The following is an 18587-nucleotide window of genomic DNA, read 5'->3' as shown; positions in this document are numbered from 1 at the left end:
TTTTCCAGATGATTCTAAACACATAAACATTATTCCCAGACAACTAAAGAGAAATATCTCTAAGTCATCACAGATGTGGCTGACTTCATTGAAAGTGTACTTCAACAAGTCCCTTTAAGTTTGACCACTTCGTGTATGTCAAGAATCTGAACAGTGAATTAACTTTAGCTAATAGTAGGAGCCAAGAAGGTGCAATGGTAACTGAAGAGAAAAGGGTAATAAGAAAATTTTTTCTTAGTTTGAAGTGTAATTTGAAGAGACACTCAACATAAATATACTAGTGGATTAATTTTAAAATATGATGTTGAAGAAGTAGAGAGTAGAATGGTGGTTATCAGAGGCTGGGAAGAGGAGTGGATGAGGAAGATGTTGATCAAAAGGTATAAAATTTCAATTAGGAGGCATAAGCTTTAGTGATCTATTGCACAGAATAGTGACTTGATAAATAATAGGCACTGTATATTTCAAAATTACTAAAGTAGTAGGATTTAAATGTTTTCATTACAAAAAATGATAAGTATGTGAAATGATGGATTCAGTAATTAGCTTGATTTAGTCATTCCACAATGTAAGCATGTATGAAAATATAGCATTGAACCCCATATATCGTTCTTACTTATCAATTAAAAATAAGATTAAAAACAGGGTGACTACAGTCAATAATAATTTATTGTATATTTTAAAATAACTAAAAGAGTGGAATTAGAATGTTCCTACCACAAATGATAAATGCTTGAGATGATGCATACCCCAATTACCCGGATGTGATTGTTACACATGGTGTGTCTATATCAAAACATCACATGTAACCCACAAATATACACACCTATTCTGTACCCATAATAATTAAAAATACAAAACTTAAAAATAAAAATATATATGTAAAAAAGTAAAAAAATCAAAAACTAAAAAATTAAAAACTATTTAAAACTAAAGATGAGAAAAAATATGATTTTATAGGAAAAGTCATCCAAATAAAATGTCTATAGTTTAAAAATAAATAAAATACAATATTCAATGCTGGCTTTAGGAAACATAAAAAACAAAATTTGTAAACTGGGAAGCCTATGATAAGGAATAATTTGAATATAAAAAGGAAAATGAAGCAGGTTCCTGGTGGAGAAGTGAGGTGGGGGTTGTCTGTCACCGTGCAGAGGTAAGGAAAGAGACGTGGAAGGGAATAGCCTTTGAAAACAAAATAGCCTTTGCACACATTCTTTTAACCCAAGGTTAAGTAATAATATCCTGTTTTCCAGTTTAAAATTTGAGTCACAGAGAAGTTCCATGAATTGCCAAAGGTCAGTCAGTTAGTCAATGGCAGAACTAACCATATTCCAGTGACTCCAAATCGGCTGCTCTTTCCACCTAATTATATTGCATTTTCTTTTGTTTTAAGCCTTCCAACTAGTTTTCAGCCCATCTGAGGATTTCATATCTGCCCAAGTCAATTTGGATTAATGTAGCAAGGCCTTGGGAAACCACATTCATATTTTTGTGCCTTTCTTAGTATGTTGTTTTCCTTCAGAATAATTACAAACTTCTGTGTTTTAATTACAATGACTTTTAAGATGCTGCAGATTTCTTCCAATCAGTTGGCTTTTGTATTTTCTTCCTGTACCTTTTCAGCACAAGACTTCTAAACTGTCTTATACCCGAGTGGGAGTGTTCCTTAGGCAGAAACCCTAACGGATAGAGCCTGTCTCCATGGCGCGATGGAGGATCACTGAAATAGGCTCTACTGAATATTAGGTGTAAATGCTTTCAGGTAGCCCTTCTTGGTTGACTTAAACTATAAAGCAGTATTTCTTTCAAGCCATTTGGAGGCAATTTACAGGCAAAAAAACAATGTGGTCTACATAAAAGCCATAACTCTGATTTCCATGTGTCATGTGCATGTTGCACAACTCCACAGATTATTCATAGAAACAAATTAGGAAAAGGAAGCAACTCCACAATATGTTTTGATGAAAGAATCACTGAGCATCTCTTACTTGGCTGATGGTTAGTATCTATGTTTGTTTATAAAACCTATGCAAATGTAATGAAATGGCTCCTTCTATGATGTTCAAGGAAATAGATGATTGTATTATTACGACAGTTGTGGCTTTTCCATAAATAACTTAAAAGGCCAGATTTCTCTCCCCATTAAGAATCACTTCCCTATGCAATTTAATTCATATTTGTTTCTGAGGCATCACTATTACCACTCATCTGAGATACATAGATTCCCCCTCTCTTCCTTGGTGTGGTTCTGCCACATCTTCAAAGGCTTCTGTGGAGCCGGAGATGGTCAAGGAGGTGGTGACTGAGCATGGGATAAGCTTCACTATCATTGACAGTTCTGCCATTACGCTCTTTACTGCCACCTCACAAGGTTATAAACATGTAGCTGACTATTCTTGTTTTCTTTTTTTTTTTTTTTCCTGCTTCAGGTTTATTTGTACAAATAGCACAGGAAGACACCAGCCCCATGCAGACGGCAGCCCAGGGGGGTCGCACCAGTCCTTCTGTCCTCACATTGACAGACGGAGATCTCTACTCTGAAGCCTTTGTAGGGCCCTGGGCACCTTTAGGAGCCTGAACTGGAACTGAAGCTGGAGTTGCAGCCTGGGCCTTGGTTTGATCCTTGGCCTTTGGCCTGCACAGCCTGAGCCCCTTGGCAGTGCGGGCATGAGCACACTTCCCAAGCTTGGGGTGGGCAGTGTAGGCAAGTTGATCGAGCTTGCAGCTGACACCCTTTGGGATCTTGGGCTTAACCTCAAGGGCTTTACAAGGGCCTTGATAGCCTCAGCACGTGCACTCATGGCCTTGGCATTGTTAGCCTGCATCTTCTTTAGGCCTTTCTTGTGCTTCTTGGCAAAGTGTATGCTCCTCAGGAACTTGGGGTCCCCTCCCTTTAGAGATTAGTGATTGGGGTTTCTTTGTGATTGGAGTTTCTTGATGCCATTTCTGTGCCATTTTCAGGACTGGTTGTGTGTGGTGTGGTTCTTGGACTTGGCGATGTTTGCACCATAAGCCACGGCTCCCATAGCTGACTATTCTTATGCACGAGACGAAACCAAAGAGAATTATGATGTATCGTGGGAAAAAAAGTTGACCATCCACTTAATATTTCTGTAATCAAAAAGAAAAATCTCCAAAGTTAAGGCTTCATAAGCAGAGTCCTGTCCACCCCAGTTCCTAACCTTGTTTCTTGTCCCCAGTTCTACTTTTCTTTCCAAGATATAATGCCGTTTTTTATTCCTCCACTCTTTGAAATCAACACCTACTTATTGGGAAATTTCACTCTTTATCCACAAAAGTTATCACCACAGGACACATCCTGTTAGCATTATTTTCGAAACTCTAAGCTTCTTCTTGGAACTATTAAGAATAAGAGGCCAGTGTGGTGGCTCATACCTATAATCTCAGCACTTTGGGAGGCTGAAGAAGGAAGATCTCTTGAGCTCAGGAGTTTGAGACCATCCTGGGCAATATAGTGAGACCCTGTCTCTACAAAAAATAAAAAATTATCTGGGTGTAGTGGTGCATGCCTGTGGTCCCAGTTACCTAGGAGGCTGAGGCGGGTGGATCACTTGAGCCCAGGAGTTTGAGGCTGCAGTGAGCTATGATGGCACAAATGCACTCCAGCCTGGCCAACATAGCAAAACACTGTCTCAAAAAAAAAAAAAGAAGAAGAAAGTATCAAGTACTAAGTTATAAACCTTAGCCTGCTACCTTATAAACTAAGTTGTTCCCTTACCCTAAAAAATCCTGGGCATGGGTTTGAATTTATTCCCTGAATTGGCCTAATTAACCTCTTAGACAGATATCATCCTTCTTGCCAATCTCTATGAGATGAACAGGCCTCATTCATACTTAGGCAGTTCCTCCAGTCTCTGGAGAGGTGGGGGTGAATTATAGGTAGGTCATATTTATGCAGCCATAAGGAAAGAAAGGATTTAGTCCAGTGAACAGATTACAAAGTGTTGGTGTATTAATCCTGTATTAGTCTGTTCTCATGCTGCTAATAAAGACATACCCGAGACCGGGTAATTTATAAAGGAAAGAAATTTGATGGACTCACAGTTCCACATGGCTGGGGAGGCCTCACAATCATGGTGGAAGATGAAGAGCGAAGGGACTTCTCACATGGCAGCAGGCAAGAGGGCATGTGCAGGGGAACTCCCTTTTATAAAATCATCAGCTCTCCTGAGACTTGTTCACTATCACGAGAACAGCATGGGAAAGATCTGCCCCCATGATTCAATTACCTCCCACCGGGTCCCTCCCATGATGTGGGACTTATGGGAGCTACAATTCAAGATGAGATTTGGGTGGGGACACAGCCAAACCATATCAAATCCTTAGTAACACGAGCATTTTATGATGTTATAAAATCACTCTTCTTTGTTTTTGTTGTTTCATGAGTGATGGATAACTTCAGAAGATTGTGTTGGCAGTTAGCGAGGTTTGAAAGAGGTGTGTTCAAAATTTGATAGATTTTTGACTATTTAAAAATAATTGTTGAGGAGGAGCAGTTCTCATGTGGCCTTCATGCAGAGGGAACTTAGAAGTGTAAGGCTCCTGACTTCTGTCTGTCCCTTCACCAACTCTGCCTCAAAGCGGCTAGACTGATTTTCGGATTGGTCTATTTGAAATGAATATGATTGAGTTTAATACCTCTATCCCTCTTCCTTTGGGAGTGAGCTGTCTACATGATAATCCTTTCTCCACCACTCCGTGGGGTCAGCCTTCTCCCCATCTGCAGGAGGCAGCTCTCACTGAGTACCACCTACCACCACTGAGTTCAGTGGACAATGAGGACACCCAAACCCCTCGTTCTGAGTTGTGTCTTCCAACTTCATCTTTAGTAACTCATCTCTTATCTCTTCACCTCCCTGTCTTACTTTCCTAAATGTTCATCACTCTAACTGGGAAGTGAGATACTGTGTATTAGGCCCCCAGCCCTCACAAACTCCAACAACAATGAACACTAAGCTACACAAGGTGGATACAAATAACTATTGATTGTTTTGCGAGGTGAGTAGTTTGTATTAGGTAGAAGAAGAAAGGGTAGGTGAATCTTCTTTCCTTCAAGGAACATGTAATGACACATAAACGGTTAGAAACAATAAGAGAGGGATTATAGGCCTTAAATGAATGGAGCAGACAGAACTAAGGAAAATTAGAGGAGAAAGATATTGGTTGGAAAGCTTAATAGGGAGTTAAAGTTTCAGCTGAGCTTTAAGGGAAGGTTGGTACATGCATTCCAAAAAGTGCAGAGTGTTCTATTAATGGAAAAGTAAGCACATCAAGCTGGTTCTATTGCAAATATATATTTATAATTACGTCCTGTAAGTAACTGAAACCTCTGTCATTACATTAAAAAATGTAAAACCTTCTGGAGCAGCCGAGTACATGGCAGCAGCTGCAACATCAGCATGTTCCATCTCACTCTTTGCACAGACAGCACAACTGCTAGTGATGTTCACAATAGACTTGGGAGAAATTTTGACGTGAAATAACTGTGATATTTAAGGAAGAAAAAAAACGCTGAAAGTTGATGCAAAAACTGAGGTCTCTCCCATGTAATTACAATGAACATGCTAAACAAAGATGGAATTAACCCTGAGAACTTAAAGCCAACAAGAGGAGTTGGCTGCACCTGCATCAGAACAAAATGTGGTTGGTCCCTGACCTGGCATAAGACAGGAAAGTCACCTGTGTAGTAGAATTGTGGGCACAAGCACACACTTCATTCAGGTGAAGGCTCAGTGAGAGACCTTATGTCCTGTCCTGCCCTGAGAGATGGAGGCTTTTAGATAAGCAGAGGAAAGGGGGTAAGACACCCAGCACATGGAGGGAAAACAAAAGTCTCAAGCAGGAAAGTATAGAAGATACTTAGAGAAGACAGGGCAGGAGTGCAGAGATTTTGATGTCTATAAACCTTGGTTGACCTTGAAGATTTATCTTTTCATGCCATTATCTCATGTTAATTAATAATGGCAACTTAACTTTTTGTCTTCATGGCATTGTGACAACACTGCCTTTCAGCAGCCATAGTGATGCTACTGATCTGCTTTTGCCTGGTTTTCTGTGAGTAAACTGTGTGCTGAGCCAGCCATGTGCTGTGATTCAAGCCTTCTTATGACCAGTACCACCAGGCACTCACACTGCTGTTGGCCAAGAGCTGCCTGTGGCCATACAGCAGAGACAAATTAATACTAACACCATCCTTACGTTTGGGAGACAGGCTAACAGTTTACAGGCTCCAGAGCACTTTCACATCCCTTCACATTTAATCCTTGGATCACATCTGGTGTTATTCAGGCACAACTGGAAGGCCACGTGCTGGTGGACCACATCTGGAATAGCCTGTGTTGAGAGACACATCTGGCACTCTTCCCCCATCACCTTCCTTCTTTTCTCTTCAGAGAACTTGGGACACGGAGTCAAGACACCTTGCTTTCAAGCCCAGGTCTTCTATTAACTGACCATGGGCTTGTGGGCAAAGTCACACCACTTCTCTGGGTATAATTGCATACTGGGTGATTTATAAAGCCTCTTCCTGCTCCAAGATACTACTATGCTGTGACAAACTGGAGAAGTAGACAGTGACGATATTGATAGGGAACCTCCTTAAAAATGGAGACCCTGTTATTCAGAGAATTTAATGGCTTCTAATCCAAGATTACACAGATGGTAAGCAGTAACATCTCTGGTTGTTTCATTTAGTGTTTTTTCCACTACATTGCACACATGTGCGTGAGCACAATGTGGATTAACCTTGACCCGCTTAGCTCTAGCTCAGATAACCAGATGCAGATGGAGGAATCCATGCTTTCAGCGAAATTACATTAATTACTTGGACGGTATGTGGCTAAATAAGATTCCACAAACTGACAGCCTGCAGACAGGATTTGTCCTGAAGCCCTGTTTTGTTTGGCCCCTAGCGTGTTTTATTTAAAAAATTGACATGTTGCTATACTTTAAATTTGGGGTATTTACATAAAAATCCAAAATTTCAAGTTCTCTTAAAAAGCCAAAAGATTTATGATTGGCTGAAATGGGCTCATCATTATATTGTCCCTTCAGTTAGTGTTTTCAAACTTCCATACTGTTGACATTTTGGGCTGGATAATTCTTTGTTGTGGAGAGGCTGTCCCGTGGATTTTGGGATGTCTAGCAGTATCCCTAGCCTGTGCTCAGCAGATGCCAGTAGCACCTTCTTCTCTGTTGTGACAATCAGTGTGACATTTCCAAATGTCCTTTGGGTGGGGGGCACAAAATTCCCTTATGTTGAGAATGATCGTTGTAGGCATTTGAATAGGAATCCTTGGAAAACAGAAGAGCTGGAGAAGATGTAGTCCAATGCTCTCAGTTTACAGAGAAGGAAACTGGAGCCCAACCGGAGAGGTTAAGTAACTTGCCCACGGTGACACAATTGGAACAATGGTGACAGACCTAGGACTGGAACCCAGGTCCTCTGACACCTTGTGCAGTGCATTTTTCACCTAGATCTGCTTTCAAAGCCCTCACCTGCCAGCTGTGTGAGATGACAGGTACATTAATTTGCTAATTTCCCACCCACTTTAATTGCTGATCAGGAAGGCCTGACGGCTGCTTTCACTTCCTTGCAAGTGTGTCCAGAGGCAAGCAGAGCAGCTCCCCATTCGAAGGGAGCATTTCCTGGATATAGGCGGCCCATATTGTTTCACTCAGATAGGAAGGGGTGTTGCATAAACATTTGCCTTATTCTCTGATCCAGTCATTTAAATAAGATTTTTCTCATTCCCGGCCAATTCAGATCATCAGTCTCTTTTGCATTCTTGAATCAACATTTCCTCCAAAGCCGCTAAGAAAGTGTACAGCCAGAAACAAATGTTTGTGTGAAGTCATTTGTCACTCTGCAAATTCCTTAGGAATGTGGTTATACAACAAACAGTTGGATGTTATCATTTATATGCTTAGAATTTGTTTCATCATCTGAAAGCTCATCCTTTTTGATAAAAAAAATTTTAGAAGTATATTAATGATTTATCACAGGAAATATTTCCTTTTCACAATAATAAATTCCTCTGATGTGAGAAAGTACCTACCAGGCTCACTGGACCAGAAGCCCTGAGTGCTTAGGCTTCAGTTTTGGCTCTGCCACTATCCAAACTGATGGCCTAAACAGGGCCATATCTTTCTCAACAGTGTTTTCTGAGCTACCACTGAGATCCCTTGACACTCTCATATTGTATGAGTCATATTCCTGTTTCATCTATTATAGTCCCTGTGAGCTTTCTCCTATAATTGAGTCTTGTTCTACCTGGTTTGACTACTGCATTTTTGATAGAGAAAGCCCAGGAAACACCTATTGTAAAATGTTATTCATTTACCCACTTACAGTGGGACCAGCCCACAGGTTAATTTGAAATTTTTCTAGTTGTCAGTGAAATATCTTAGTTAGAAAGTAACTTTGCCAGACAGTAATTTTAAACTCTGCTTTGTGGGTACAATAGTCCCCTCTTATCCAAGAGGGATATGGTCCAACACTGCTAGTGGGTGCCTGAAATCATGGATTGTAGGAACCCAATCAAACACAGTTCTGTTCACATCCACCCACAAATTTAATACCTTTTCCATCCTAACTAAGCACTTGTCATGCACTGTGGCCATAATTTTGCAGTTTAAAGGGCAACAGCAAAACTAGCACACGTTTTTTTTCCTCTCCACAATTTAACAGATAGGTCTGTTTTTACTGTAGGTTTTAGCAACTTCAGCATACAATTCTTTTTTTCTTATTAAGTTGAGAACCTCCTCCTTTTCACGTAAAGAAGACTATGGTTTCTTTTTGTTGTATCCAAATTGCCTTGCGTCACTACTCTTGTGGTTAGGACCATTATGAAGTAACATAAGGGTCCCTTGAACACAAGCACTCTGCTATCATGACAACAGATCTGTTAACCAAGAAATCTACTAAGTAAATCACAGGCAGGGAGGGTAGATAGCATGGAGACGCTGGACAGAGAGGATTAACCTCCTGGGTAAGATGGAGAGGGAGGGCACACAGTTTAAAACGTATGAATTGTTTATGTCAGAATTTTCCATTTAATATTTTCAGACCACGGTTGACCACAGGTAACTGAAACCACAGGAATGAGACGACAGGTAAGGGGTTACTACTGTACATCCTTCTTGGATGTCCTACTGAGTGTCAGAATCATTTGAGAATGCAATGATGTGGGAATCAACTTCCTCCTGCCTCCCACTCCACTTAGTCCTCCCCCTCAATGTGGTGGACTTTTCATATATTGTGACCTGAAGTTTACAGAGGACTGTTGTGTGACCACTCACTACTGCAAAATCATACTGCCCTAAATGTGTTCTTATTTTCTTGGCTTCTATCCTGGCACATCTCTCTCTGGCACAGTGTCCGTCCACCTCAGCTTCTGATTGTCTCCTTCCTTTCTTTCCTTTGAACTTGATAGGGGATCAGAGCATGAAAGACAGATGGCTCTAAAGAATAACAGAATTGCCACATATGCAAGAGTTGTGTGTCACCTCCCTTGTGTAATGTTTGGGTGGGCTTGATCATAAGGTCCATTTGGACAAGTGCAGGAGGGGAACAAGTGGTACAGAGGCTCAGATGCATGAGTTGGAAAAATGAATAGAGTGTTAAGGGAGCTGCAATTTGGACTCACCCAAGACATTCCAGATTCTGAACACAGAGCTGTAAGACTCCCTGCCAGAGAAATCCTGATTAAGATTAGTTGAGGCACTGGGCAAGCCTGGGCCCATGGATAAAGCCTTCAGTACCCAGAACTGAGCAGGTCCAGGAGGCCAATACAAGCAAGTCACTTTATCTCCTAATGTCACTCGTTTATAATCTGACCCTTATTGTAAGTCTCTGTGTGAAGGTATAGTTTTCTTTTATCTCTTTATCAAGAAGGAAATCAAATTGACTGACTTAAATTTTTGCTTATTAAAACACCGTTAACAATTAGCATTGAACATTGACTTTATGTGAGACATTCTGCCTGTAGTATTTTAGCAGAAGATCACAGGGAAGTTTAAGGGTAATTGTTGGCTGTTCTTGAGTATGCCTTCTTCCTTGCTTTGTTAATGAAATAAGTACCGAGTTTTAACTGGGTCCATGGTATCCCAGCTAAAGAGTACATCTTCCAGCTTGTCTTACAGATTGTTGTGGCCATGTGACTAAGTGCTAGCTCATTGGATGTGAACAGAAAAGGTGTAAACAACTTGAGGTTTATGTCCATAAGGAAGGATTGTGCCTTCTCCCTCCCCTTCACCTTTCCCTCTGGCTGGAAGGTGAACGTGAGGCAAGAGTTGAGAAAAGACAATGTAGCCACGAGATGAAAGCTGAGTGTTGAAGATGCAGAACAGGCCAGGAGGAGTCTGGTCTCGAGACTATGGAGCCATCCTCTCAGCTCTAGACTGATTATGTTCAGACTAGCATGAGAGAGAAATAAATGCCTTCTTCTTTTAAGCCACAATTATTTTGACTTGTTATAATAGCCACACCTGTTTCCTAACTGTTACTGCTATTCATTTTGTACCCTTTGTGCAAATGAGCATCTAACTCTCAAAAAAGACAGATAACTGGTCTAAAATTGCTTCTGGAGTGGTCCCCTCATACAGCTCAAATACAACGCTTTCTAGTCAAATTCCTCTCTGATATGGAAATGCCAGTGAAATCATACAGTCCTTTCCCCACACCAAAGGAATGCCCAGCTCTGAACAAAGGGTGCCTTCTGGAACATGTGCCTGGCTGGGCTTTCTTATGTGTGAGCCCATGTCCGGGGTGGGCAGGGATGCATTCTTTGTTAATTTCCAACCTGGGACTCCACCCACGTCACAGGCTGGGTTCCTGTGGATATTAAAATAACCGATGTGGTGGGTCAATAAATCATAAATATTATCACATTTACCTAGTATCAATATTACTAGTATTTAAGGGCTTGTGTTTGGAATGTTATATATTTTTAAAAAAGGTTTTAGCACCAAAATAAAGAATATGTTCCAAGTTACTTTGTTTGCTGACTTAAAATTTTTAAATATTGCATGTTAGTGAGATTTGGGTTGTGAGAGCCATGATGGCATCTCTGATTTACTTTTTTTTTCAGGGATACTGAGGGGCTACTTGTGAGATGGCAAAAAAGAGATATGGCAACCAGAATTTCCCTCAGTCGCCCCTGACAAGTTCTCCTACATCTTCACACAAAGTAAGAGGGCCGCCACTTCACGGTGATCTCAGCACTCCTAATGCCATTTGGAAAATTCTGGACTTGGATTAAGCACTACTCAGGCAGGACAGTTCACAGATATCTGTGAGCCATGACTTAAGGCCCATCATCTCTGAAGCTATTTCCAAGTTAGTTAGCATCATATGGACAAACAGAGGGAGAGGCAGAAAGAGAAATTTCTTTTCCTGCAATGTATGTGTTATGTTAACAATAGGATACAATGAAGTTAGGGAATCACGTATGAATGTAAATGCCCCTGCATCCCCACCGTGTTCAGTACTTTATGTATTACCTTTGTCTTTTCCATGATATGCTTCTTACACATTCCCCCACTCTTTCCATGGTTATCTGTCAATTGTCAAATGCTGTTTACCTAGAGCATCGGGGTTCTCATTTGCTAGACTTTTTTTTTGCAGTTTATTATTCTTTACCTCTGTTTACTAAACTCCAGCATCTCACCTACATTATGTAACTTTTTATCAAAGTTAAGTGAAATGTAGATCTTGAATTTTCTCTTTCTTCAGTAATTCTTTATTGCTTGTGAAATATATTCCTATAATATTGTATATGTGACCAGGGGACCAGATGGGACAGGGGAAGGAAAATGGTTTTTAAGTGATGCAAGGCGATGCTTATTGTCTGTCAAGTCAGGACTGTGAGGCCTCATAACGTGGAAGCAAGGCAGGCACATTTCTTCACCTCTGAACATTCTTGACCGGCTACTGTATGCCACAGCCTAGGGATAAAAACTTGAGGAAGGGTCTACCTCTGCCTCTGGAAGCTTATAATCTGTGGGATAGCCAAGTAACAAGGGATTTCAGAACAGTGTGCTGGGTGCTGCCATGAGGATAGCCACAGGGTGCTGGGGGAACAGGCAGTAGTGATACCCAACTTGGTCTCGGGAGAATCAGGGAAGGTTTTCTGCATGGGAGGGTGGTGTTTAAGTGATACCTGAGTAGAGGCTGTCCATGCAAAAAAGTGGAAAATATCATGGCAAGCTTCCAGAGATGAGAAAGTTTGGGATCACCGACTAGTTCCATGCATCTGGAGCATAGAGTGGAAGTAGCTGAGTACTGAAATCCAAAGACGGGGATGAAAGCAGAGACTGGATTAAAAATCCCTGAGAGCCAAGATATCAAGTAGGTAAGGGGCAGAGGTCAAAATAAATGGATCCAGCCAGTCTGAGGAAGATTCACCTACACCAATGCTGCAGTTTGAAGCTGGATAAGAAGAAGGGAAGGAAATAAACATTTTTGAGTGTGTACCATATACCAGACACTGTGCATCACCTAATCAAATTATCACACAAAGCTTTTAGGGGGTATGATTGTCACCATTTCATGGCTGAAAAACATGGCCTCAAAAGATAGCATGATGGGTATCACACAGCTTTTGAGTAGTAGGTCTGGGATTCAAATTCAGGTCTAATTCCAAAGCCTGTGTTCTTTCTGACCATAGCAATGACTCCAGAGCAACAGGCCAGCGAAGAGAGGGCAGGCTTTAATGAATGAGATAGAAGCTACAGTGAGTCAGACTTGGGCTTCAGGTAACCACATGGAGGCAGGGTAACAGCTGGCACAAGACTTCCAGGAAATGGGCAATGTTTGGAAAGATATGTCGACAAACTGCCCAGGCTGTGGGGCATGAGGTCCAAAGGTCAAAGTTTAGAAGAATAAAATGCAAAATCAAATTTCTATGTAGAAGAAGCTAACTAGAAGTTGATATAGAAGCATGAAACTAGACAGAAGAGGGAGGAGTTAGAAGAAGAGACAGGGCCAAGTGCCATGCTGAGAGGCCGAAGCTACAGAAAAAGTGTCCAAGGAGAGAGGCTCCTGGTGATGGGGTGGCTGAAAGACTTTAAAGAATAGAAGTGTCTGATATGTAATCATAGGTTGTTTGGTTGATGTCCTGTAAACTCCAACAATTGCCCCAATTCTCCTGTTAAAATCCATCCCACACATCACATAGCCTTGTGTTTGAGACAGGCTCCCATAGAATGTCCAAACAGGAAGACGGGGAATGTTCAGTGTGGAGTGACAGGGTACACAGAACAGAGAGCAGGCACAGAAAAGAGAGGGAGCCCGTACATGGAGTGATTAGGCCTCAGCCAGAGGTAGCCAGGAACATTATAAACAACTTGCCCACATGTCAAAGATTAGCAGAGAGTTTGAGAGAGTTGTTAAATGGCTCACCACATAAGGAAGGAGAATGCAAAACAATTTCATTTGAATCCTGAAAGGGCAAGCTGACCTTAGCTGATGTGTGGCTTATGAAAAGAAGATATTGCTAATAGAGCTGATCAAGGATTAAGTAGGCAACCTTGGACAGCAGTTAATTTTCCACCCCTGGGAATGTGTAGTCAAAGAGGACACAGACCGAGGCATGGCAGTGGTAGGACAGATTCAGGTGTCAGATGGGGACAGACTGCATAACCCATGGAACTCCCTCCCAACCCTGAGAGTCCAGCCTAGGAAAGCAAGTTTAAGGCTCCCAAATGAATTAAGTATCCAAGCAAATCGGACTTGCATTTGGGAATGCACATTTGACAAAACTCAGAATGAATGAGTCAATAGGAAATCCACCCAAACAGGTTAAAATTAAAACTGAACCATTAACATCCAAGAGAAGGATAAAGCTGCCTTGCTAGTCAACTTTCTGATTCAATCCAAGCTTTCTCATGTGTTTCCTGCTCCTCTTAATGAGTCACTTGGTTTAGACAGTCTAGGATTTGCTTTCAGAGCAGGTGGATGAACTTACCTGTCCCAATGGAGATTTAGGTTTCAACACCTGCTGAAGATGCATCTAACCTGTTGAGGATTTTCTTGCATTTTTAGATTCATGCCCGGACCTAGCCATCCTTTCTCCCAGTTCAGTAGTGATATCCACCAGGCTGGAGGTGTGTTGAAGGAATGAAAGTGCACCAGCTTCAAGAGAAAAGGAAACAAACAAAAGTAAAGCAAGAAAGATTGAGAACAGCAATGTAGGCAGAAAGCTGGTAACAATGAGCTCTCTTCTCTCCATGACCTGGCCAGAAAGAAACAAGCAAATGCTATTACAACCCCTTAGACTGTGTGCAAGGACAGGGTACACACCAATTGCTAAAGCACATGTTAAAAGGTTAAAATTTTAAACGATTTCCTAGATTTTCTCTTATACTGTGCTCAGAACAATATGTGCAATTTAGAGGAAAAAAAAACCTAAGTAAATATGATATTCTGCTAATGCTCTTTTATGTGTCAGCCAGGAATGAAGATAGCTTGGGTACAGGAAATTCATAGACAAACCATACGTTTTAAAAAAGCAGACTTTATTGGTTGGAATTTCAGCATGAAAGGTATTTCTGCACCCACCCATGGTAGGGCAACAGTCAGAATAGTCAGAAGTCACGAAGGAGGAGGAGGCAGGAAGAACCTACAGCAACCACAGACTAGATCGTCAGCCCTAAGAAATTGACTGTAGACCTCAAACAGTTGCTGATATTTGAAATAAGAATAAAATTTCCCATATGCAACCAGTCTAGGGAGGCATTCTTGGTGACATTTTCAAATTGTCCCATCTGCCACAGTCCTCCACTCAGCAGGACTGAACACATCTCCAGGGGTCAAACCCACAAGGATTAGATTTGAAAGACCACGAAGTTCAGTTCTTTCTCCAGAATGTCCTCCCTTTGTGGAAACTAGAAGTAAATTAACAACCCCACCTAGTAATTCCAAAAGATAGAATCACATTTAAGCTACCCCTTGGCTTTAGAAATGTTTTTCTTCCAAGAAACTACTTTTGAAATAAGTAAAAAATGTTAAAGCTGACCACTCATCTTTTTATTTTAAGAAGTACTTTTGAATCCTTCCTCCAGGCCACCATGCTAGACATGGAAGATACAAAGATCTATTGATGCCTTTGAATAGCCTAGAGTCTCTTGTTCATACGAACAAGATTAAGATCCAATAAATTAATCACAAAGTGCAGATGTGCACCCTGAGCCTAAATCTGCCCTCCAGGTATTGGGAAAGGCCTCACAGCAAAGGCGGAGCCTGAGCCGGGCAGCTGGTGGTGAGTGGGCATTTATCAGATGACAGACAGGTGAATGGCATTTCAGAAGGAGGGAATAGTATGCTGCAAAGGTACCAAAGCGTGAAAGAGTATGACAGTGGCTTGAGGAGAGTAAGTGGCACCAGGGTCAAGGGAGTGTGTTGCATGCTCTAGTCATGCAAGTGTTTTCCTGGAAAAAGAACAAATGCACTGTGGTAAAATTCAAGTGCATTCCTATACTTAAAATTCAACAGATCTAAAGATAGTAATTCAGAGCAAAAGGAAATTAAAATATTTGAGCAGTTTCTTTGTGACACCTGAAAACAAGTGCCAGGGGATTTATGAGTTATTATCTCTAGAATAGGTTGCTTCATGGGCCTGTAGCCTGCCATCACTCAGGGACCCATGCTGAGAAGCCTCTGCTCTTGGGCAAATGCTCTGCCCTTGCTGTCTTAAAATTCTTTAGTACATTTTGAACAATGAGCCTTGGCTTTTCATATTCCGTTTGTCCCCAGAAATTATGCAGCTGAGCCTGAGAACAGAACATTTTCAGATAACTTGAAATAGCTCAGTATTGTATTTAAAGTGGAAAAAGGGAGAAGTGGTAGATGAGGTTGAACATGTAGGCAGTGGCATATATTGAAAGGCCTGGGAGCCTCGCTAAAAATTTAAAATGTACCTGTAGGATATAGAAGGTCATTGAAGAATTTGAGCAAGAAGTAGCATGAAGAGATGTGCTGTTTAGATCACTCTGGTGTAATGAGTCGATAGAGTGGAAATATAACAAAAAGTTTCCCATTTAAAATAAATGCACTTTCCTTGTTTGAATTTCGTTTCTTGGGAATAAAGTTTTGATCCGTCTTAAAAGTCTCTACGAGGAATAATTGCTGTGATTAACTTCCACCTTAGGGTAAATTAAGATAGCAAGATCTGTGAGCTCTCTTGAGAACTGGATGTAGGAAAGGGAGAACAGAAAACAGGAGGCAGAAGGTTCTGTGTATAGATGGGCAGGCCATACAGAAGCCGGGCTACTGGGGAAAAGCTTAGCCATCTCTTCATTCTTCACAAGCCTAGCCTGATAACACATAGAGATTTTTTTCTTTTCCCAAAAAATGGCCTTTTAGCATTCTCCCTGCCTGTTTCATTATTGCAGTGTTTCTTGTGTGTTCCCCAGGAAATCAGCATCTCCATCACCTGGAACTTGTTAGAAGTGTACTCTCTGCTCCACCCTAGTAGCACCGAATCAGAAACTCTGGGGCTGGAGTCCAGAAACCTGTTGTTATAATCCCTCTGAGTGATCCTCAGGCAGCCAGGAACTGTTGCTTCATTGTAAATTATCTGTGCCTCTAGAACTCAGATATTATAAGAAAAATGGTGGAAATGTCCATTTAGTATCAGAATGAATAATCAAAAGTGACTTTAATATCAAAAAATGTTCAGTCTTGTTCTAAACATATTTTTACATGAATGTACATTCAGCGAGTGATCTAGGGCATACATGATTGCAAAATCTTCATAGGTGTTAATGCCATAGTTCCAGAATGACTTTAAAAGGGCATATATTACTGCACGAGCGATGAATCATAGCTTCTGCAGTTAATGGTGGTATTTAACAAAACAAAATAAAGATGATTCTTTTCTTCTTAAGCAAGCATGGTCATTATATTGGAAGAATGTTTTTCTTGTACCATCATCTTCTAAAGGATCATGTCTGCTGATAGTGCTGGAATTTTTCATTTCTTTGTGCCTGACATTGCACCAGTAATATTGCAGCTATGATAATACATGTCCAAAGGTGACATGTGTTTACATAGCCTATAAGGTTTCTGAAATGCAGTCTGATTTGCTGCTAACACCAGCATTTCTCAGATTCTTTCCGTTGTCCTCCACGAGTAATCCAATATACAAGGAAGGATAAAAGAGTAAACACTTTTGTGATAATCCAAATTTTTCCAATGGAATTTTAAACAGTTTGACAATACAGTCTTGTTAAAAAGTGATATAAAATAAATGCTTCTTTGCAAACAATTATCCAACAAATATTTTAATTCTGTCTCATATTCTCACAGTGGATTGTTTTCTGAGTCTTTCAGTGGAATTCTTTCAAATTAGAGCTCAATGATCTTCTTTATATTTTATCCAAAGTTTAAAATACATGAACCTGTCTCTACTTACTTGAACAATGGCCTCTATTATGGTGCCTTTTTCTTTAAATCCAAATATTATACTCAGCATTTTAGGAATTCTCTATCCCAAATACAGCCAATTAAATTGTCTATAAGTTATTCAGAGCCTTAGAAAATGAAATGAAATGGGAGTTTGTACTTTGAAATGAGTTCAAAAATGTGTACCATTTGTCAATGCTAATCTCTGTCGAATAGGCCTCATTATCTTCTGGTTCTGTGGCTAACAGATGAAATAATCTGACACAGACTTCTTTAACAGAGATATTTCTTCCTAGGAGAAGTCTGGCCTAGGAGGTGGAGGATGCAGCACACCAAGATCGCACCACTGTACTCCAGCATGGGCACCAGAGTGAGATCTTGTATCAAAAAAAAAAAAAAAAAAAAAATGGTCCCCAGTGTGGGAGATGGGGCCTGGTGGAAGGTGTGTGGGTCGGGTCATGAGAGTGGATCCTTCATGAGGTGCTTGGTGCAGTCTTCACTGTAATGAGTCAGTTCATACAAGATCTGGTTGTTTAGAAGAGTGTGACACCCTTCCCATCTCTCTCTTGCTCCCTGTCTTGCCATGTGGCACATCTGCTCCTCCTTTGCCTTCTGCCATGATTGGAAGCTTCCTAAAGCCCTCACCAGAAGCAGATGCCAGCACCATGCTTCTTGTAGAGCCTGCAGAACCATAAGCCAAATAAACCTCTTTTCTTTATAAATTACCCAGCCTCAAGTATTCCTTTATAGCCATGCAAAACTGAGACAACACACATATAAAAAGTTCATTCCCCAAACATTTAGGTGTTCCTCATCCTAAAGGACCTCAGTTATGGTGTCATCACCTTGTTGGCCAAGTGAAAAGTTTGGAGATGTTTGATCACCTCACGGGTAGTTCAGATGTCATGAGGGCATGGAGTTTCCATTGGGAACAAAGGGAAGAGAAGGTGTTTTGGAAGAAAGAGGTTAATTCTCAGCCTGGAGCATGTGAGGAAAGGCAGGAGATAGGGACGGAGGTACAGGTTTTGTGCAGGCAGGGTCAAGTGTAAGGATCCAAACTAGGGCAGAGGCTAGAAAATGAGTGAAGGGGGTGGGAGGAGAAAAAGGAGCTCCAGACTCTCTCTTGTCCTTGCCAGTAACTGGTGAATGAGTGGGTCCC

General features: G+C 41.0%; 1 protein-coding gene and 1 pseudogene across 3 annotated transcripts in view; one reads left to right on the top strand and one right to left on the bottom strand.

Annotated features, from left to right (window-relative positions):
• Nucleotides 1-18153, top strand: part of CCDC91 (coiled-coil domain containing 91) — a 388370-nt gene extending 370217 nt beyond the window's left edge. For all 3 annotated transcript variants that reach the window (XM_055095798.2, XM_063593136.1, XM_055095799.2), the window contains one exon: nucleotides 17725-18153. In XM_055095798.2, coding sequence (XP_054951773.1) covers nucleotides 17725-17933 — 209 coding nt within the window. In that variant the 3' untranslated portion in view covers nucleotides 17934-18153. The remainder of the gene's footprint in view (nucleotides 1-17724) is intronic.
• Nucleotides 2536-9057, bottom strand: LOC100977986 (large ribosomal subunit protein eL29-like; annotated as a pseudogene).
• Nucleotides 18154-18587: the final 434 nt, after the last annotated feature.

Source organism: Pan paniscus, chromosome 10 (genome assembly GCF_029289425.2).
Source record: "Pan paniscus chromosome 10, NHGRI_mPanPan1-v2.0_pri, whole genome shotgun sequence".
Taxonomy (NCBI): domain Eukaryota; kingdom Metazoa; phylum Chordata; class Mammalia; order Primates; family Hominidae; genus Pan; species Pan paniscus.
Note: the sequence above shows the minus strand (reverse complement) of the source record. Positions and strands in the feature narration are given on the sequence as shown.